The sequence below is a fragment of the Seriola lalandi genome, unplaced genomic scaffold (assembly GCF_002814215.2).
Source record: "Seriola lalandi dorsalis isolate HSWRI2012SDOR001 ecotype SW California unplaced genomic scaffold, Sedor1 jcf7180002054959, whole genome shotgun sequence".
Classification (NCBI taxonomy): Eukaryota; Metazoa; Chordata; class Actinopteri; order Carangiformes; family Carangidae; genus Seriola; species Seriola lalandi.
This window is the reverse complement of record NW_019525510.1, coordinates 279332-301611: the sequence shown is the minus strand read 5'-3', so window position 1 is coordinate 301611 and position 22280 is coordinate 279332. Positions and strand designations below refer to the sequence as shown.

Sequence of the window (22280 nt, the reverse complement as noted above, 5' to 3'; positions counted from 1 at the left end):
TCCACAGTGCACCCATTTTCTTGGAACTAATGAAGCTACAGCTCAACCTGTTTACTTTTTGTTTGCGTGGTACCACTCCTTATTCTGTCCTGGGTAACTTAATTATCTGTACACTGCAACCCTGCTACTAATATACTGTTACTCAGATTAAATGGGCAGCAGTGGAATACATGTATTGCTGCAGTGTGTTTTCTTTTCTATCATGCCAGAGGTCTGCTGAGGCTCACCGCTCACTTCTGCCCAGTTGTCCTCAGGGAGCAGCATCTCCACTTCTTATCATAGGGTGTAAATCACAAAACACATTCTCAAGAGCATAACCTCATCATAGCCACCCGCAAGGTGGAGCGCAGAGCAGATAGAAACTAATGTGACCAAGGCTTAACAGAATGTTTGCAAAGCTTTATATCTTCGTTTCCATCTCTCAGCATATGCTCCTTTTCTTTGCAAGCTATTGCTTTTCAGCTACTTTTCTCATTCTGGACAGTGATCCCCCTCTCTTGTTGTCTCTAATTTGTCTCACTGGCTTTAAGTGACTGTTTTGTGGATGCCCCATCATGTGAGATGTCCCAGATGTAAATACTGTTTGCTGAAGTTGGTTTATCTGGTGCAAATGCCATGACCCCTTCTTATCATAGTCAGATAGAGCTTTTTTCTGTTTTGTTTAGTGATGAAAAGCAAATGAGTTGAGATAGCATTTGGAAAATGCATTGTTCAAGTTTAGACCAGTGGTTCCCAACTTTTTTTTGCTTGTAAGCCCTCACAAAAGAATTTAAGACTTTTACGTGTAATATAATTTGTTACATCGTTTAATACTTTGTATGTTATGCACTGGTACTTTTACTGAAAGGATAGGTCCACAGTTAGTAAAGGCAGTCTTAAAAAACAATAGGCTGGTACTGTTATGGACATTGAAACAGCTTTTGCTTGATTGCAAGTTTATCTGAAGCTGTGAATCTGTTTATCAAGTAGATATCTCTGGTCCTTTTAGTATAAAACTCACCTGACAGTCTATGGAAATGGAATGGAAGATATCCACTGGACATGATAAGCGTCAAATTAACTTCGGTTAAACTTTAAAATGCGTTTTCACACATAACAATGACTGTTGATTTTGTCCCCCTTCATTTACATTGGACATGGATTAAGCGGGATTCTCTTAATAACCAGTATGAACAGAAGGAGTGACTTCAGTAAGCACAAACTATTTCAGTGTTCATATGGGCACCTGACTGTTGTTTTAAGGCAGACTTGAAAAATTGTGAACCTCAAGTAAAGAATCTGAACACTTCTTCCACCACTGGTCACTATTGACTGTGTCTGAGCATAAATCTCCCTGTGTTAGCTCACTGAGTGTGAATTCCTCACCAGTAAAACACTATTAATCATTATAACTTCAATGTTATAGTCTATGGTGTAAGGTGGCAATATCATCTGACATTACACACGGGGTAAAGTCTGGGATTTCTCATTTTCTTCACCCCTTTTCTTCATATCGACATTCCTCTGGGTAAATCTAAGAGTCTGACAGTTTCCAGAGATGTAGCCAAATACAAGAGAGGGGCTCTCACTGCCCTTCAATTAGTACCATCCAGAAGTCAGCGAGATAATGTTCAATTGCATCCTATCTCTGCTTTACATAAACACTGACCAAGAGGCCCAGAGGCTCTGAGACAGATATGTCTATTTATATGGAGAGTGTCAAACATAAACACTTTTATGGAGGATGGTTAGCTGAGCAGAATGGGAAGCTTTATCTTCACAGTGTTGCTCCATGTTTTGCTGCTTGTGATGTTTTTAAAGTTGCTATAGTCACCAATCTTTGTGATAAAAAGAAAAAAAAAAAAAGCTGAACTAAGTGCATTTTATCAAAGAAGTCACTTCTCTGTCAAAATGACTCTGGAGCCCATTACACATCCTTTTCCCATACAAGGCCCATACACAGGGGTGTAGTCACCAGCTCCCAAACTACTAAGAGATCGTATGAGACAAGGTTTAGTGCTTTTAAAAGAATCCTGATGCAACAATCCCTAATGATAGCATTGTGTTACAACAGTAATTTACACCCAAATATAAATGAAGATACAGCATTGTAAAAATGAAAAAGACACTGAGACTGAAGCAGTTCAGATGTTTAGGCAAACTGAAATTTAAGGGGTCTTTAAAGTAAGATGACCATTTAAATCCCAGTAAATGAGTTGGTCAGCCAAAGGTTACATGACAAAAGTCCTGCAATAAATAAGGTTGAAGACCTAATAAATCTATTACATGGTACCCTATTTAAAAGTTAGTGTTAAAATGTTTTAGTTGTTTAGTACCATAAAAATACTACAGCATTAAGCTTATATACATACATTGATATATTTGAGAGCTAGTGTGTTAAAAACCCTAGAGCAGTCACAAGCATTCATAATTTTCAATATTTACCTCCTTACCTTTACATTTTAGATTTATTTCATTTAACTCTGCTCTGGTTCATAGCAAATTTCCTTGATTGCAACAATTAAAAAAGCTTGACAAAACCATACATTAACAGCAAGTCATTAGGTGTGATTAGGAGTAAAGGCCTACAAATGATTTGGCATTGGGAGGAGTGCAGTTGTGGTTTCTGACTCAGAGTCAGAAGTCTGATGATGTATGTGTATTCCTATTTAATACACGGATGTGATAAGACTTGCTAAAGAGCACTTTCACTTTCGTGGTTACAGCCGCCATCTAGTGGCCACTTTACACGACTTATCAAATTATCCAGGTAAACGTGATCGATTGGTTGAGTCTGCGCAGGTGGTTAAGGAAGAACTGAGGCCACATCTGTTGGGAGTAAACAGAACCTTTTTTTAACCCACAGGAACTGTCTTGGCTGACTTGGTGACGACTTCATCCTTAGTTTGTCGTATTTTGTAGACAAATTATGAGCCGCGTTAACTTTTTTTCAGAGGAAATTTTGTGACAGTTGTTTGTGTCATTCGCCTGAACGTTTCCTGATTCACCTTATCAGCGTCGAAGCTCGGACACGTATCCACCGCTGTTCTAGGTTTCATTTTGATGGTGTTGAACTCCTTCCAACATTATGCGCCACTTTTCATCATAGGTAATGTAGAATATATGAACCTGTAGCTGTTTGGTTTACATATAATAGTTTGTGGAAGTTGTTACTGATGGCCTACTCTGCCCTCTGTACTGTCATTTAATTCCCCACCCGCTGTACGCGCTCAGGTGCACGCATCAGCATGTTGTTTCATCTGTTCATTCTCCTTCAACTGCTGTCCTGTGGAGATCTGGCCTGCACGAGGAGCTTACTCTCCACACAAGAGGACCAAGAAGGTACGAGATGTTGTAGCGACGAATTCCTAACCCCAAGGTCTGTCAGCCTTCTTGTTAATCATGTCATCTGTTTGTTCACGCTCCTTATAGTGTTTGTAGATAATGAGGATGCAAATACGTTCCTGGGTCGCCATCTGTTGTTCAACCGGTTTGACTTTGAGATCTTCGTTCCTGGAAATCTGGAGCGGGAGTGTTATGAAGAAGTGTGCAATTACGAGGAGGCGAGGGAGGTCTTTGAAAACACCCCGGCTACAGTTAAGTGATGCTGTTCAATGAGCTGCTTACTGAGGTCATTAAAGGAGCAGATAGAAAGAGGCCTTACAGCAGAGTTCACCGCACTGATGATGGTTTTTTTTGTTTGTTTTTCTTTTTCTTGTTTTGCAGGATGCTTTTTGGAAGAAATACACTGAAGGTGAGGGAGAGAGAGAGAGAGGGGCAGGCAGGCCTATGCTTCAATTTGTTACAAAGATCATCATGTCGTGAAACATAAAGAGAATAGTAGTGTATTATTTAGGAACCTTTGTGCCTTGCCTGTAGCAGGGACAACTATGGTGTTTTCAAAACCTGTTTCACCACCTGCTCAGATCTGCCCCGTAGCTTTGGTCCATAACTCAAGGAGCTACTTATGTCAAACTGTGGGTCATACAGTATCTCTGCAACTTTCATTTTGTTTTGTTTTAAGGACTGAATTTGGTTTTTGATCTCCTCATTGTGCAGATGTCACTGTAAATAATCCAACTATACTTCATTTCTGCTTTGAAGCCAAATGTAAGCTATAATAGTAGATGAAAAAGAGGAGCAGTCATGTAATGTTCAGGTGGCTACTTTTTATGTAGAACAACTCGCTGAAGTTATCAAACGAGCTCAGCTCCGTCTTCTTGCGCTCTGTGGTTTGTGCTGATCCACAGATAAGGACAAGCGGCCCACACGGGTTGATGTGACATCTCTTTTGGTGGGACTGATTGCTGCTGGAGTGGCCATTGTTATCTTTGGTCTCCTGATGTGGTATTTCTGTCAGGGCAAATGCAAGAGTGACTTCAGCCGTGCAAGGTGAGTGAGAGGGTCTTTATTACTATTAATGGAAGTTACATCATCTCACCACACTTTTTACCATAGAAATACAACCATCTTCTAGGTACGTTATCGCAAGGCACTTTTGCACTATGAACCCCAGTACGTGAACAAACTGCCACCATATAAAATAAAACACACACTATTTATGAATTTGGACATTTTCATATGCTGTTAACTGCAACCCAGATTTTACAGTATGACTTGATGCTACTCTTGTTTAGTATCCATAGTTGTCACGTATTTAAGTTTGTAACTAAAAATTACCGTCAATTGATCTGCAGATTATTTTCTTATCATAAAATGAAGCAGTGGAAAATATCTGTCAGTTTCCCAAAGTCCAAGCTGAAATTGCTTGTTTTTCCTCACAAAACCCAGATAGTCAGGTTACAATGACTCACGATAAAGAAACACATCAAATACTCACATCATCAGTGAATGTTCTGTGGTAGTCAGCTATGAAAATAATTGCTGATTGATTTTTGGTCAGTTGACAAATCAAATCGATTAATTGATTCAGCTCTCCACCTGTTCTAGCTATATGTTTCTTCTTCTTGTCACACCGTGTAGCACTGGTGGGGCCTAAAAATGCCCTTTGTTGTGCACAGTTTTATCACAAGTTGGTTTTCACTTTAACTTCAATACTTGGAGGTATTAAGCAGGTCACAGGTGAATGACGCATGTGAATATATATGTCCACAATTCTCTCACAGTTCCATTCGGGTCCGCCCCAGGAGAAGTAATGCTTCTCTAATAATGCGACGGCTAGAGGAGGTTTCCTTACAACCTGTGCTCCCACCTGGACCCCCGGCCCTTATGGAGGAAGTTGATCCCCCAGGACTGCCTTCCTACGAGCAGGCAATCACAAAAAGTGGACAACATGACGCCCCACCTCCTCCTTATCCTGGGTATTTGCATATGCATTTGTATTTGCAGTTATGTTATGACTCACTTTTCTGGCTCCTCCTTGTGTGTGTGTGTGTGTGTGCGTGCGCACACACACACAGAACACACACACACACACACACACACACACAATCCATAATGCAGTCACAGACAGGTAATTCACGAATTTTTATAACATTTTCTCTTATTTCTGGTTTTAGCTCACAACATGGAAGTATTCGACGGTAGTACCTTCAGAAATTGGACCCAGAAAATACAACTAATATCCACACTCTGATGCTCCGCTCTTTTTTCATCATCACAAGATTTAAAACAGTGCCTTATGTCTTCTGTTTATTGTTCTGATTAAGCTCTCTTCCACTCATACATTTGTGATCTTATCTGCTCGACCTGCTAGTGCCAAAATTTTATTTTGTGGTAGCCTCTGCTATTTTCTCTAAAATTAAATAATTTTATGCTTTGCATTGTGTTGAATGAGCTTTATAATACATTTTACCCAATTTGCTGCTTTTTATCAAAATGAAGACTCAGTAATGTGTTGAACACAGCAGCTTTAAGTTGGAGGAGTATTTATTCTCTTAAAGGAGCGTTTTTTTTCCCTTTTTCCGATACAGCATGTATATTAGGGTGAGTGTATGACTAGGATTATGTTTTATTACACATTAAGTATTAATGGTAATCACAAAGAGACAGACTGTGTGTTGTTGTACAGCTTCCTGTCTCCTTCAGAAGGAAAAGTATACCAACAAAACAGCGTTTAATGGCATGATTGTCAATTTTGCTGTAAAGGAAGTGTTTTTGATGAACTGAACCTACCAGCTTGCTTTAAGATTCACTTTATACCTTTAGCTGTGTATCAACATCTTTTACTTTTTTTTTTTTTTAATGTGCTGATTTTCTTGCTGCTTTATGAAGTAATAGTGTGTCAGAAAATGTGTGTTTGAGTCACCAGATAATGAGGATGCTCTACTAATATGTGAAGTCATTTTTACTTTCAATATCTACATTGTGGTTAATTATTAAATGAACTATGAACAGATGGAGGCGGAAGCTCTTCAAAGGCAGTTTTATAACATTTTACATTTACACGGAAGGAAATTTTACAGTTATATAAGAAAATTATGGCTGTGATTAATATGATAGTTAAAAACAATGTAACAGCTGTAAAAGTTGCAGTACAACAGTTTATTCAACATGTCTGAGCCAATGCCAGCCACTTAACTGTTGTTTGAATGAGCATTTTCATTAAATAATGCAGAGATACAAGATTTAAGTAGTTATGTTGCTGTAAATTACATTTACCAAAGATTTTAATGGAATGAGAATTTACTGAGGGATTGCTTGTTGGCTGATCTGAAGCATATCTACCTGAAATGAAAAACCTTGTACAGATGTTTAAAATAAAATGGATATTTTAATTATTTTTATGTCTCATCTTTTGTATGAGTTTGCATGAAGTTCACACTCATTTTGAAATTTATTGTGAATTTTATCAGCCGCATTAGATGATATGTGATATTTTCTTCAACTGTAATAGAAATGTGCAAACTGGAACACTGCAGTTAGTACCTTTTCACAAGTATTATGATTTTAGACCAGAACAACCAGGTTCAAACCTGATATGAACCTATCCTTTAGTTAAGTTAATTAATATGGCTGCTAATAAAAGCACAAAAGTTATTTCAAGTTTCATTTTCCAAACAGGCTCCATTACATCTGGAACTGGGGCTCTTAATATTTTTGAAATTTCATTCAGCTTATTATTGTTATTGTTAAATTTTATAGAAATTAATGATAGTATGCACAAAACTATTTTAGACCTTACGATTATTCTTATTATTTCAACACTGTAAACTAGCAGAGGCAGGCTACAACCAATGTTGGGCTTTCATGACGTTACAGAAAAGTTTTGGAATCTACATGATCCCAGGAACCATGCACGAGGGAGACATATGAACTTTTGGGTAGAAGGAAGGAAAACTACAAAACTTACAGCCAAAGTCTGTGGTGCATCCTGGGAAACCTAATAACATGGGTACGTGAAACCATGCAGGGCTTTCACGACTCTACATGACGGGAGATGAACAAAAATTAACGAAATCTCTCAGAGGGAGGAAAGGTAGGCTTTTGTCGGGAATATAGCTGCTTCGCGGCGGGTTTTGCCGAACTGCTCAGACGGGACTGCCTGCCCTGGTCGGTCGGTCGGTCGGTGGGTAGGACCCGGGCTGCTACGATGTGTGTCCGCTGCTCCACGAAGCTCCGTCGGGGAAGTGAATCTTTCACCGGATGATGGACAGGAACTACCCGACCTCCAGCTTTGCGGACGCGCTGGCTCCACCAGCACAGACCGTAGCTTCTTGGGCCTATGACCGCAGCACAGCTAGTATCAAGCCAAGGTAAAAGATGAAGGAGAGGGCGGGTCACCTTCCGAAGGAAATTTCGGTGATGGAGGGCCTAGCTTTGCTCTTAGAGAAAAGTACGGAGGTCCGTGTTGTTGTCGGTGGAGGAATTGGGAGAAATGTGGGAATTTCAGCGGAGTTGTGGAGGCTTTGAGTTGTCAGTGGTTTCTTAGCCGTTTGTTACTGTCTCCCACCTTGCTAGTTTTCGCTAGCACACCGTCTCCTCAGCATGGCCATGAACAGAGTTACTACAAACTAGATAGTAGTGTTGTTATATATCTGTAACAATTTTAGCAGCTAGGCAGCTTAAACTAGCATGTTATCGGCCTGTTTTCTTGACCCACAGGTGCTCACCAAAGCCAAAACAAGATAGGTAACTAGCAACCGATGCTAGTCATGTCAGTTATAGCACTTCAAATTAGTGGTACATAGCTATTGGTGTTGTTACCCAAGAGCAAAGAGGCGACGTGTCGAGGTCTGTGCATATTTGAGCCACTATTCTTTGTATAAGACCCTTTATAGAGACCACTGCTATCTTGTAACTTACTTTATGTTTTCTAAAACAGAGTGAATGTCACCACAAAACCTACAAAACTTGCAGAGCTCTAACTTAGGCGAACTCGAGACTGTTCTTTTTCTACTGCATATTATAATAATGAAAAGAGGGACTATACTCGATGACAAAATTGTAGTATCTGCTTCAAATATGTAAGATAAAAGTAGCACTTGTGAAGTCATCCATGCAGTTCTGTGCATCTCTTGAGTCTTTTCACATATTTATCCTAAAGCAAAAAGAGACTGAGAAAGAGAGAGCAGGTAAATAAAGGTGATCAACTAAATTAGACTACAGAAATGATTACTCAGTTGACTTGTTGCATGACAAAAAACAAATCATTCTACTGCTCTGCTAATCAGTGTACAATAATGATTAATCGAGTAAATTATACCATGAATGTGTTGATTACATGTTCAGAAATGCTAATATAACAGATTTTTGGATGTGTTGTGACCTAGATAACACAAGTCTGTAGTTTGTGGCTGTCGATTAGGCTAAGAAATTGTCATTTATAAACGGACAAGGCCATTTGCTATTATTTCAGAAATCGGTGAATGCAAAAAGTGTTGAAAGGACTGCAAATGGAGGCGATGAAAAAGGGAACAGTTTGAATCAGTTAAATCACATTATAATCTGTATTTAGTGGTGCGTTGTGTGTCAAGACACACGATTTGCTTGTTCATACATGGTTTGGTGCTGTTCTGCTCGTGAAGATGAGAACTCACCTGTGTTTTTGTGTTCATACAGTCCCAGTTATGGTGCAACACACCTTGATGCAGAGCTCCTCCAGCGGCAAAGCTACACTTCCACCCACCAGCTTCCCACCTACACTACATCACACCTTCCTGCTGCAGCAGGTGAGTTATGGATGCTGTAAGCAATGTCTTTAAGGACTCCGTTTAGCTATATAACAATCCTTACTTTCTTACTTACTGCTAGAGGCATCTAATTATGCAGATACTTTTGGTTTTATATGCTGAGGTTTGCATTCAAATAGGTGGAGGTGAATGAAGAGGTGATTATTATCAAATTATATTTGATAAACTCATCCATAATGTGTCTTTCATGCCCCCTGTTAATTTGGATAATCCACAGATGTTGGAAATGCTTAATTGGGACAATTTCCTCAGCAAAAACAGCTTGTATTACAAAAAGATTATTCAGCAGTGCCATTTTTAAATGCTTTGAGCACTGTACCACTTTTTCCACCGTCATTGTATTATGGGTGGAGAAAACTCAGAGGTAAATATCTTAAACCATAGTATATAAAACCAACAATTTAGGTTAGCAATATTTTAGGCTGTTGAATTTATTTCCTTCAAATGCCTTTGTTCACATTGTCTCTTTCTGTGATCATCTCTCTCTTCCTCTTTTGACTGTCAGGAACACTTGACTCAAACAGTAATAGTTCTGAGACCTCAATCATGAGCTTCCTGTCAGCCATGGAGTCTAGAAGCCTTCAGGCTGGTCCTGTTAGTGCCTCACTGCTTCCTCCTTTTAGACCCCCATCATGGCCTGCTGGTGAGAACACATCTACTCATTTAGTCTTTGTAATTGTTTTTATGAAAAGTCATTTAACATAAGTGTAAGCAAAATTAAACCCATTGGTTAGTATTTTAAAATTTTTGTCTATTACTTCCGTTATCTTTTGTGTATACAAATTCTATTTATTATGTTGAATTTTGTTTAGATTCTGTCCCTTCACGTTGCCTGTCCTGTCCTTATATTGTCTATTCTGTGCCACACAGGTACAAACTCCTCCACCACAGAGCTGTACTTGACTGGTGCTCTGCCTTCTACTGCCACTTTTCCCTCGCCTGCTGCTCTGTCGTCCTATCAGCACACCGGTGCCTACCCTTCTAGGAGTTACGCTACCAACCCTTCCCTGGCTCTCCAGGATCCTGCCTTCAGCACTTCCACCAATGGCCTGTTCTCTCACCATGACCCCCTCCTACATCTCAAATCAAGCCAGTCTGTGCTTCCTAGTGCCCTGGCCTTCAATCATCTCTCTACCCCTGGTTTGGGCTCTGCTTTGCCTGTCCAGTCCTCCACTTACCGTTCGGCCCAGGAGTCAGCCCCCCACCTCCTACAACCCCAGTTCAGCCTGCTACCTTCTACCCTGCCTGCCCCTCACGGTGCCACACAGCCCTATGGAGCCACTGTTTTTTCAGGCTCTATTGAAAGAGCTCTTCAGCGTGAATGTAGTGTGATCAAACACCACCAGAGGCCTTCTAGCAGCCACACGGCCTCAGAGCAGTTGCCCAATTCAGAGCACTCCTTACCAGGGTACTTTGGTTCTGGCAATGAAGCGGATGTGTCCTACCAGCAGGACACGTCCCGTCACACCCCAGTTTCCTGCAGCCCTTCCACTGGGGTAGATTCCTCTCAAGGGGTCAATGGTGCTCCACAACCCAAAACAGACTCAGTAACTCAAGCTTATTCGTCCACTTCGGTGCCGAAGGCTAAAGACTGCTCTGCCAAACTAGCTCCACACCCTGCTGGGGGTGAAGAGAGTCACAGCCACACTCAGAACCTGACAGAATCGGAGCGATATTCCTCCCCAGGACAGAACCAGAACTCAGTGATTGCTAATCAGCAGTCAGTCCAGCTGCCTAGCCTAATGTCCAGCAGTCTGTCTCAAACCTATATCACCCCCCACACACAGTCACAGCCCTCTAGTTCCACCTCTGACAAACTCTCATCCCTTTACAAGACTCTACCTTCCCTCTCTAGCCAGTCTGGTAATGTGGCAACTGTTAGTCAAACTCTTGTTTACTCCTCCAGTCCCGGCCTAAGCCAGGGGCAGGAGGTCCAGTATGGAGCCCAGGTCCAGGGCTTGTGTCAGGGGAATCTCTCTGAGAGCTACCCCACATCCCACTCTCAGGGTGCCCCAAATGTGACTTTTACATCTCAGTCACAGGGGCAAGCTTCGGTTACTCAGTCTCAGAGCTACGCCACAGGACAATCCCTTAACCAATCCCTTAACTCCTACCCACCCACATGTGTGCGGAGTTTGGCCACATCTAGTTCTACACAAGACTACAACCTCATGCAAGCCTCAGTGGGAGGTAAAACACATGACACTATGTCCCAGCAACAAGCACAGCCCCATAAATATCTTTTGTCTGCACCGTTGCCTACCTACTCTTCATCTGCTCAAGCCTTACAAAATAACGTCAGATCCTCAATACAGGACATAAAGCCAACATATGTCAAACAGAAACTTGAAGAGCTTCCTATCCAGGAGCTAGAAGCTCTCCAGCAGGCATCTATGGAGGGTACGGCAGCAGACAACAACATGGCTGCTCCCAATGTCATCTATGTTGTTTCAAAAATGGATGATCATCACAAAACACAAAGTGTTATCCGGAGCAATTCACGTTCTGATGACCACCTCATGGGACTGGGTCATACACACACAGCACAGGTAAAGGATGAAAGAATGGGTTCTCTGAGCCAACAGCACATTCATCTAAGCAGTGCCAATGGTCAGGACACTGCCAACACAAAGACTACAAACTCCAGTATTATATCTTCACATGTACCCTTAAGCTCAGAACAGCTCAAGCAGCACCCTCTTCAACTCAAATCCCCTGAGCCACATCAACAAAACCACCAGAATCACAATCAGTCCCAGAGCCAGACCCCGGCGGCCCACACCCAATTTATCACCGTCCCCAGCTCTCAGGTTCTCCTTGAACCTAACCAGATGATTCTGCTTCAGCAGCCCATTGTCCACCATGGTCAAAACCCCTCAAAGGTAGTATCGGTGCAAAGTATTCAACAGCCCCAAGGTCTGGGCCCTGTTCATGTCCAGTACCTTCAGATGGATCGGGAACTACTGGGTCCCACTGTCACTGAAACCCACAGTCAGCAGGGCACAGTAGTGTCAGGACAGAGCTCTGGATGCCCTGATTCTTCTAAACACCACTACAGCCAGTCAGCAAATCAGCATTCAAATGATGCCAAGAACCACTTTGCTCTCAACTCCATTTGCTTCCCGGATTCTATGCTACTTGCAGACGACAGAAATATTTTGTCAAATGTTGATGACATCCTGGCTGCCACGGTCGCAGCCTGTGGCGTCACGCCACAAGACTTTGTCAAAGCTGCATCCTCTGCTGAGGCTGAAATGGCAGTGATGGCCAGCTCTGCTGATTCTAAAGGGCACTACCAGACTGTGGATATAAGGCACATGTCCCCTAGTTTCTCCTCAGCACAACAGCCAATCATCACCAACACTAACTCCCACACCTTGACCATGACACTAAATGGAGCTCAGATGGCCACAGACTCTCAGGGTCAATCTGTTCACCACAACAGCAGCTCTGAGCTCAACACAAATGGAGATGGAGGGAGCTCTGAGAATGATTATCACTTAGCTGGGCAGGTTTATGATCCCTCAGGTCTACAGAGCAGAGTCAAAGGGAATGCTAAGTGTATTAAAACAGAGGACGGCCTTATGGAGTGCCCAGGCAGTGAAGACTTTCCCAAAAAGAAGGCTCGCTCCAAGACCCTGACCAAACCAGGTGGTCCTGAAGAGGAGAGTGGACAGGCCCGAGCGGCCAAGCGCAGTGGGCAGGCAAAGCGGCAAAACTCCAGGGGTAGTGATGTAAGCTCGCCTTCTGCCTCACACAGTATGTATGATGGTTGTCCACAACAGGAGAGAATCAGGCAGAAGATCCGTGAAGTGGAAGAGAAACAGCCAGAGGTCAAAACTGGCTTCATTGGCTCCTTCCTTGACTTCATCAAATCTGGCCCCAAACAGCAGTACTCTGCAAGTCCTACACGAACTATCAGTCGACCCAGAAAGCCGTGCACGTCGTCCAAACCACCGCCATGTACTTTGCCTGCTTTGCCTCCCAAACTGCAAACTCTTCCAGGGCCCTTGATTCCCCAGGACAGTCAAGGAGCGAGTTCTCAGCAGAAACGCCTGGATGAGGATCTGCAAAAGAACTTGGAAACGCTGCCGTCATTCAGCTCAGATGAAGAGGAGAACACTGGAAAGAACCAGGCCCTGAGGAACAGCATCAGCTCAGCACTCTCGGCTCTGGATGAGTCTTCAGATCGGAAAACCAGGACAGGTAATAACACCCGGCATAAGCTTTGTAAAGAGCTAAAATGTTATCAGAGCATCAACCTACACTTGTTTATATTATTGTTCATCTGTTGGGGTTTTGATTATAATGCATCATATACAATTTTAAATACAAGAGTAAACCCTCGTAAGAGAGCCAACATACTAAAATGTTAATGTCAAACAAACAAGCAGACATGCAAGATGTTTGCCTAAAATTGGCAAAATACTGCTTTAAATCACAAACTGTCTGATAAAAAAAAAAAAGTAAATAGGACTAAGAAGCTGACCAGGGGCAAACTCCATAAACATTGTCTGTGTACAGCTCCATAGACATTAAAGTCCAACCGGAGATACTTGTTAACAAGCTACCACTATCCACAGCTAAAAAGGTAATAGTAGTTGGTATTAAGGTGATTTTAGTTCTTCATAAGTGTCCGTTTCTGTTTACATTTAGCACTTACTGACTAGTTAGGTGTCCATTCTCTCTTTCATCTTTGCACTGGGTGTTGTCACACAAAAGTACCTCAAACGAGCAGCAGAAATATTCAGTTAGATGTGTAACCCTTTCCTCAACAAATACTGTCTGAAAAGTCTTTATTATCTGCACATGTGTAGTCTAATAGAGTTGTCATGTTCATATACTCATAAACAACCCTTCTCCAGATAACCAAAGCCCTGGATCGATGATGAAGCCAGACCAAGTTCCCACCATGCCACACGCTGTCACCGAGACCTGTTTGCCGCAGGTAGCCACTCCGCCACTAACAACAAACACCATGACAGGAGGCACTGTGTTTGCTGCCAAAGACGACTCCAAAGAGATCCCGCCAGGCCAGTTGGCTGTGCAGTTGATGACTGTGGCCATCGAGGGACTGACTGATGAGGAACTGTCGGACAGCGGAGGGGAGGGAATGTATCGGGAGAGGGACGAGTTTGTTGTCAGGAATGAAGATATCGAAAACTTGAAGGTACGGTCTGAAAACAACATGGTTGGAAAATGAACAATTGTGAACATTAATGTTGGTGTTCAGCAGAATTTAGCTTTATGGGGAATTTTTGTTTTCGGTGAGCGTGCTTGTGTTAAATGTTGAATGTGGCATGTCAGAACTAAACCCCCTTGCCTTGTAGCACTGTAGAAGCCCTTATTTTAATGATACATCTGTCATTGAAGGTGCCCATTTGATAAAACTAATACCAAACCTGCTCTCACACACACACACACACCACTCTTTCATATTCTTATACTACAACTCTTGCTTGCATACTGAAGCCTTTTCTGCACTCTGTCGTGTGCATGTGTCCAGGTGACAATGAGAGCAGGGAGTGAACCTCCAGCCATCTGGAAAGTCCAGAAGGCTCTGCTGCAGAAGTTTGTGCCTGAGCTGAGAGATGGAAAGAGAGTCTTCTCAGCCACGAACAGTGTAAGTAAAAGCAGACAGGCCAATACCCATGTATGCATGTGTGAGTTTTTGATAATTCAATTAAGTGTGTTTACTGTGGAACAAGTGTCAAAAAAGTTTTTTTTTCTTTGTGTGTGTGTGTGTGTGTGTGTGTGTGTGTGTGTGTGTGTGTGTGTGTGTGTGTGTGTGTAGTATCTTGGATACTTTGGTGATGCCAAGACCATGTACCAGAGGGTGTATGTGAAGTTCTTGGACACAGTTAACAAAAGGGAGTATGTTCGAGTGTGTAGTCGGAAGCCACGTTGCAAGCCTATGAACTCACTAAGGTACGCTAAGAGTATTGGCTGATGCAAATGAATTATTTTTAAACATGGCTCTTCAGTGGTGTAACTCTCTTGGTTCTGCCACCCAGGGGTGTTCAGGTGAAAACCTTGCTGGGCTTGACCGCCAACCCTTCCTCAGTCTCCCAGAGCCAAAAGCCCAGACCCAAACAACTTAAGCCAAGGGCAGAGCCCCCACCTAAGAAGAGGAGGAAATGGAAGGAGGAGTTTTCACCTGCTGACTCGGGATCATCTGCAGAAGAAGGTGGTGAAGATGATGGTAAGAGGCCTTGTGACATTTCTCATTAAATCTAGTTTGGGTAAAAGTTAATGTGATTGTGGACTAAACCTCTTCCCACTCTCTCACTGCCTCTCGATGCCTTCTTGATCTCCCTTTCTCTCTTGCACATTCACACACGCTTAAGAGTTAAACCCTCCGGTGCCGTTTGCTTCCCGGTTCCTCAACACACGAACCATGAAGGAAACATTCAAGAGTTTTGTGGAACTGCTTATCAGCATTGCCTTAGACGAAGATGTGATGACAGCACTTGAGAGGGCAAACGGTAGGTGGATTTATTTTTGGAAATTGAGATTTTGTTCTTAGCTAGAGGGGCCTAATAATAGGTCAAAACTGATTTGTCTTATTTCAGATGAGTTGCTGCTGCCACATATGAAAAGAGTGGATGGGATGATCACTGACAACAGGAAACGCCTGCTTCACAAACTGCACATAGGGCAAGTCCTAAAGGTGGGTGTGTCTTCAAAACTACATATTTATGTTTTACGGTGAGTTCTTTGGGAAAGAGAAGGGCAGGTTGAGCAACAGAAGTGGAGATGGCGATAATGTTCTAAATCAGAAGCAAGTAACCATCAGACACTTAGCAGATCATGTCTTCCACCTCTGCATGTCTCCATTTCATTCATTCACTACATTAACTCAAACGCCACAGTCACGCAATAGTAAATACAAAGAACAATAGAATCACTCTGCGTTGTCTCTTAGAAGCAATGGAAAATAGTTTGTTAGGTTCGGTTACTGTGGCAAATCATAAGCAGAGAAAGGCAATTTTCTTGTTAGGTGAACTGAGTTAAGCGGTTTTACAATGTCCTGTAAATGCACTACACTTTTATTTGGTTTCATCAGCATTATTTCCAATTCAAAGACAAGCCTACAAACAAACTCAATCTTGATCCATTTTGATGACAGAAGGAAAGAAAAAAGTTCACATTGACTGCAGTATATGAAGCTAAGTAACCTGACTGTTCTGTGCCTTTTAGACGGCTCTAGACAGCTTCCCAGAGATCTCAGTGGTCACTGAACTGAAGAAGGATGGGGAAACCCCAGCCTTCAAGGTGCGTCTCAGTGGGAAGGCCTACAACAAGAAGACCATGAAGCCCTACAAGATGCCTAACAAAGTGCCACAAGTAAGACAGTAATTTTTTGGTAAAATTCAGTGTACTCTTAATATCTGTCCAGCAGAGGGCACAGTGTCATTATTTGTGCTTCATCCTGTTGAAAACTGATGCCACTGTCCCCCCTCCTGTCATATTGTCTTCCTATTAGAATAATGTTTTATTTAAAAATTCCAATTTTTAAATGTGCTTGAAGTGTTTTTAAAGTTTTGCTTTTCATTTTTCTAGGAGTATACAGTGGACCAGCAAAAAACTCAGTGGTTCTCTCTCTACCACTCTTTACAGCATTACAAGTACCACACATACCTCATGTGTAAGGACGAGGTGAGACAAAGTCTTACACACACACACACACACACACACACACACAAACACACACACACTCTTCAGTAATAGTTAGCTTTTTCTTCTGATGCTTATCATTCTGGCCTGCTTCTGTTGTATTGCAGTTTTCCACAAGTCACTTTGGTACATTTCTCAGATCACAATTAAAATCTAAAATCGAAACAACTTGTTCAACCTTCACATCATCTAGTTACTTGTGTACATCATAAAAGCAACTTCCCATTCATTTGAACAAATTGCAAATGATCATGTACAGTTGTCTGCTGTTTCCTACATTCTCAAATGTCATGTTGATCAAAATGTATTATACTGGTTCTCTATTGAATAGTCTTACTTTCCAAAACTTTAAGGTATTGGTTCATTGCATAAGTTGTTACGTGTAAAACAACAACACTACGACTTGTCATTCTGATGGCACTGACATGTTCATTGATGTGAATATTTACTTTTGAGAGATAAACTAAGGAGCAAGTTACTGGCTTTTTCAAGTAATATACTGTGTGGTGCTGTTTGTAAAAATTGTTTCAAGAAATGCACTTAATGTTTTGCAAATGTTTAGGATGATTCTTGAAATGTACCAAAGTGACTCAGAAAGACTGTAAGCTCAGTTAATAGAATAATGATGAATACTCCTGTTTGTGGTTCTGCCCTCTCAGATTGCATCTCTGCGGGTGCAGGCAGGGGACCTGGGGCAGGAGGAAACTGTACAGAAGTGTCTGCAGAACGGAGCTTGGGTAGAGGGGCTATTTGATCGATTTGGAGAGCTAATCAATCAAGTGCAGCAGGCCTGCAGATGATTCATCCCTGACAAAAAAGACTGGAAAAAACAAAAGTCTAATACTTTAAAAATAAAGGATGCCTCAAGGTGAAAATGACACCAGATAAGGACGGAGTGAGTCTCTCCTTCCAGCCACACAGAGATTTGAATCAGGGGCCTGTCAGTCGACTCGCCTGAAAGACGTTCAGGGGGCCTGTGGCATAAAAGTGGCAAGAGGTGAACAGTGGGACAGCAGTTAAGTTTATGGTCTGCATCACGGCATCCCAGCAGAAAGCAGTAACCTGATCAACACAGGGCAAGGACTTGTCTTTTGGGAGCCTTTTGGAAGATTTTCACATAGTGCTTCTCCTAGTCTTCGTAGGATTTTGTAGTTACAAGCCCACTTTTTATGGGTGTTTTCATAGATTTCTATTGTTGTTTTTCTTTTTTTTTCTTTTTGTTTTAAATATATTTTTTTTTAGTTAAATACCAAATCATAACCAGTGAATATGCACTAGATAGAAAGCAATTGGCATAGGAAGTAGAGCACAGCAAATAAAAATGCAGAAATCTGATTGCGTACAGTTATAACATGCCTTCATCAATCATTTGATAAGTAGGCTCACATAGAGTTGATATATTGTACAAAAAAAATCTCTATATATTATATATAACCGTAGTTATATACTGTTTGTAAAACATCCATTTCGTAATGGAGTGCCAACCTATATATAATGTACATTTTGTATAAAAGAACAGGGAGGTGGGAACTGCAGCAATTCTCTGAAGGAGAAATGTAGTAACTATAAGCTGTATCTATATTGTGGTTTAACTTTTGTGCTTCAAACACCCCTTTGCTTATGAGATGCGAGTCATGAGAATGCAGTTCCAGTACTGCTGTTATGAATTTTGTTAATCAAATATTACCTTGAATTATCTGAGGGTAAAATGAAATAAATAAAAGTTGTCTTTATACTCCTTTACAGACATAGCCCACATTTTATGACAAATAGATATATATTTTTCACAGAAGTAAATATTGTTATATTCTCTTGTTCATTACAGTTTCTAAGACACTTTTTCATTGTTTTTTTTTTTTTTCACAATTTTCAAAAATGGACTCTTTATAAGTCAGTTACCAATTTTATGCTATCAAAGTAATCTTGTTCTTTAAAGATGCAGTTTGTAAATAAAGTGCCGCATGTATTAGATGTTTTGTTTTTGCTATGTGATGCACCAGATTTTGAAAATGCTGTAGTAGCACAAAAATCCTAGCTTAGAAGGTTTTTCTGCAGATCTACAACAGGCTACTTTAATGCAAAAAAAATCTTGACAAATACATCTTCATTGCTGAATCAGTAAATTAAGGGAAATGAGTAATGAGTAAGATTTTCTCATTGAAATCACATTCTGATGGGGCCTGAAGTAAAGATAAAGTATTAAAATTATGTATAACTTCAGGATTCAGTTCTTTTAAACCTCACAGGACAAAATCGTTATGTGCAGAAATATTTAACCAGAGTGTACCTAGGACATGCATATCTAAATGCTAATGGCTGCCTTTATTGTGGACACGGAGGGATAGACTGTTGCATGTAAGCACTCAGGAGATTCTGCGTATTATTTGTACATTGCATTGGATTTTAGAAGTTACTGTGTATGACTGTGTACCAAGGATGTTTGCTACGTATGATTTGCTCCATTACACGGGATTTTAGAGTATATTTTTTGGGTCTTTTTATGCCTTTATTTGACAGGAGAGTAGAGAGACAGGAAATGGGGAGGCAGAGAAGGGGAATGACATGCAGTAAGGGCCGTCCGATGCGGGACCCGAGCCGGGGCCGACTGCAGCGAGGACTGTAGCTTCTACACATGGAGCGCCTGCTTAGACCACTACGCCACACGAAGCCCCATGTTTTGTTCACTTCTAAAAGCGTCAGCAATACATCCTGCAATCCACAACTCTAAAATAGTGGCAGCGATCCAACAAATTGGGCCAGTTAGTGTTCAACTTCACCTGCTTGTTGGAGTGTGCAGTTGATATTGGCTTATATCCTTCTGGGGGGGAGGTAACAGCAAGGCAAAAAAAACTTGCCGTTATGCTCGCCCACCATGTTCTCATGACCAAACTATTCACTGTGAATGGGTGGCTGACTTCAGACGTCGTCTGAAAGGGTCTCGGGGCTTTTGAATAAAATATGATTGTCCAGCCAGGCCAGCCACAATGCAAAATTACTGGCAACCGCCAAAAAAACAAAAGTGTCTCTGTGCTGCAGCGACAGTTCTGTGAGGAAAGCCACTGTCCTCTGGCCTTTGGAGTTGGAGAGGAACGGGGGCGGAGGGCGGCAAGCGTTTGGGATTCCAGTACGGGCACAACTAGTAAAGACAGATACTGAACGTCTGCTCTCCAGATGAAAAGCATATGAATTTTAATGCACTGCATTGTTGCATATGTGGGAGACGGACTGAGAGGACCCTTGAGGCAGCATGAGTATGTGAGAAGGGCACAGAAACTGGCCTATTGGTTTTGGAAATGCCCCCTAGTAAAACTTAATGTACTGCGTGAAGTACACACTTGCAGGGTGCTTAGCAGGAATCTGTGGAAGGCAGAGTTACAGATTTATACTCAGTCTGGCAGCTGCACAGACTAACCTGGCATGTTCCACTGACAACTGAACATCTGCATCTGTGCATTTATCAGTGGTGGAAAGTGACTAAGCATTTACTCTAAATTTACCATACATAGGTACAGTTTTGAGATACTTATACATTGCATGATTTTTTCCGTTTCCAATTATGACAATACTTTTTGACAGCCTTAGTGGCCATTTACTTTTTATTCGTCATTACTTTAACATAAAGAAAAATGAGATGAGATTATAAAATATAATTCACTATTAAATAGTAAACCAGTTGCTTCTACATGTTTTTTGGCTCGTAATCTTTTACAAAAAGCGGTACTTAAAAAGATTAACATGTAGCAATATGCTACAAAATGTTACAATACCTCACAAAAAGCAAAGATTAGAGAATAGTAAAAAAAAAAAAAATGCATACAGATTCATGTCTAAAGTGTGGGTTCGCCTTTTGTTTCTATTTGTTCTCATGACCTATGTTGTTAAAACAATCTCCACCTCAACCAGCAACAACAATAAGATGCTATTTACACGCTGATGCATTGGTATTAACAATATAATGTATTCTGTTCCTGCAGAATTAGTAGGCCTACTTTTATTTTAAGCACATTTTGTTGCCAAAATGGCTGTAGAAATTAAGGAAGTATGATTTTAAATGTGGGACTTGAACTTGTAATGGAACATTTTTACATTGTGCAATCTGCATTTTTACTGAAGTGAAGGATTTGAGTACTTCTTCCACCACTGGCATTTGGGGACTGAGAGTCTTGCTCATGAGTTTTTCTCATTTACAGGAAACCTTCAGTTTTATCAAAGGATCTCAACCAACAACTCCACAGTCACAGAAATGCTTCATACAGTTTCTGCATAAAAGTTTCTGGAGAAAATTCCTGAGGATATTTGTCATCGTCATAACTGTAAACAAATTATTACCTGACTAACATTGCATGACCGATAAGTATGAAGGAGAAAGAAAAGGAAATATGCAGGGCTTTCCAGGCAAATGTAGAGAAACAGGAGAGTAAATATTGCTTTGACCTTGTGGACCAGAATTTCTGATTGTATTAACCAGAGTGTTCTCTCCCTCTCCCTCTCCTCACTCTTTCTCCGTCTCATTTTCTGTGTCAGTGTAAAGCATGTTTCACTCTTCACTACTGAAGTTTCATCGTCAGCTTTGTGGCGAGTTGACAAAATACCAGGAACATCCGACGGCGGTGCATTCATGTGAAGAGTTGTAAAACCAGTTTTGGCACCGAGTCGCATTTCTTTTAAAAGCAAGGCGTGCATTTCCTTTGTTGTGTGCGGATATGATGGCTCCATAAATATTATAAACAACATCTACAGAGACAGAAAAGGTGAGTGAGTCTATTCATACATTAGTTCCTGCTGCAACTTATGCTGAGCTCCTATGAATTCAGTGGAATTTGGAATTTTGATGTAATGACTGTTATTATTAGAAAATGTTGCTTTAGTTAGTTTGAGGTGAAGAGTAGTGTTTACTTATGTGATTCAATGCAAACAAGTTCACATTCTGATGTGATATTCATTTTTATGGAGGGGAAAAGAGCTTTTACTTGAGCAGCTTTTAATTGTCATTAAAGTCATGTAAGTCTTATAGTGCTTATAATGAAGGGTTGGCGGTTTTGGAATAGTAGTGTTTCATTTCATCCTTCTTGCCCCTGTGTTTAGCCGTCCAGGTAAAAGGTTCTGATCTTATTCAACTCTTTTTTGGATGCCTTTTATGCCTTTATTAGATAACGTCAGGAGAGAGATGCAACACTGGTTCTCAGCCAGACTCCAACCACAGATATTGCTGTTCATGGTCAGCATCTTAAACCCCACAGCCATGGGTGCGTCTCTGTTTTGTATTCTTAAAGGGGTGCACAACAATTTAATATTGCGATTCCAAAAAACTGGTTGACTCACAAGACACAGATTTTTTTTTTCTTTTAAGAATATTCCAAAAACACTAGATCTTACATTTCCCATAATGCAACTTTAGCATCTTTCATTAGACCCTTCCTGCCTCCTAAATGCCCCCCCCCCCTTACATGGACTGAGTAGTAGTACTTCTTA

General features: G+C 41.2%; 2 protein-coding genes across 2 annotated transcripts; both read left to right on the top strand.

Moving 5' to 3' along the window:
* The first annotated feature begins 2763 nt into the window (after nt 1-2763).
* Nucleotides 2764-6719, top strand: prrg4 (proline rich Gla (G-carboxyglutamic acid) 4 (transmembrane)). The gene is made up of 7 exons (XM_023395235.2): nt 2764-3088; nt 3214-3321; nt 3412-3575; nt 3706-3733; nt 4230-4371; nt 5106-5300; nt 5499-6719. The coding sequence occupies exons 1-7, from the start codon at nt 3043-3045 to the stop codon at nt 5524-5526; spliced, it is 711 nt and encodes a 236-aa protein (XP_023251003.1). The 5' UTR covers nt 2764-3042; the 3' UTR covers nt 5527-6719.
* A 565-nt stretch (nt 6720-7284) lies between these two features.
* qser1 (glutamine and serine rich 1) lies at nt 7285-18779 on the top strand. The gene is made up of 13 exons (XM_023395258.2): nt 7285-7694; nt 9001-9110; nt 9637-9774; nt 10002-13337; nt 13997-14301; nt 14638-14754; nt 14926-15059; nt 15146-15333; nt 15479-15616; nt 15704-15801; nt 16332-16478; nt 16695-16790; nt 17468-18779. Exons 1-13 carry the CDS (start codon nt 7585-7587, stop codon nt 17606-17608), a joined length of 5058 nt encoding a protein of 1685 aa, XP_023251026.1. The 5' UTR covers nt 7285-7584; the 3' UTR covers nt 17609-18779.
* The last annotated feature ends 3501 nt before the right edge of the window (nt 18780-22280 follow it).

Excerpts from the sequence above, each read along its gene's own strand:
- qser1 (XM_023395258.2), top strand. The coding sequence starts at position 7,585 with ATGATGGACAGGAACTACCCGACCTCCAGCTTTGCGGACGCGCTGGCT. Across the intron at positions 7,695-9,000 it reads ACAGCTAGTATCAAGCCAAG|TCCCAGTTATGGTGCAACAC; the intron begins GTAAAAGATGAA and ends GTGTTCATACAG. Across the intron at positions 15,802-16,331 it reads ACATAGGGCAAGTCCTAAAG|ACGGCTCTAGACAGCTTCCC; the intron begins GTGGGTGTGTCT and ends TGTGCCTTTTAG.
- prrg4 (XM_023395235.2), top strand. The coding sequence starts at position 3,043 with ATGGTGTTGAACTCCTTCCAACATTATGCGCCACTTTTCATCATAG. Across the intron at positions 3,089-3,213 it reads TGCGCCACTTTTCATCATAG|GTGCACGCATCAGCATGTTG; the intron begins GTAATGTAGAAT and ends GTACGCGCTCAG. Across the intron at positions 4,372-5,105 it reads AGTGACTTCAGCCGTGCAAG|TTCCATTCGGGTCCGCCCCA; the intron begins GTGAGTGAGAGG and ends ATTCTCTCACAG.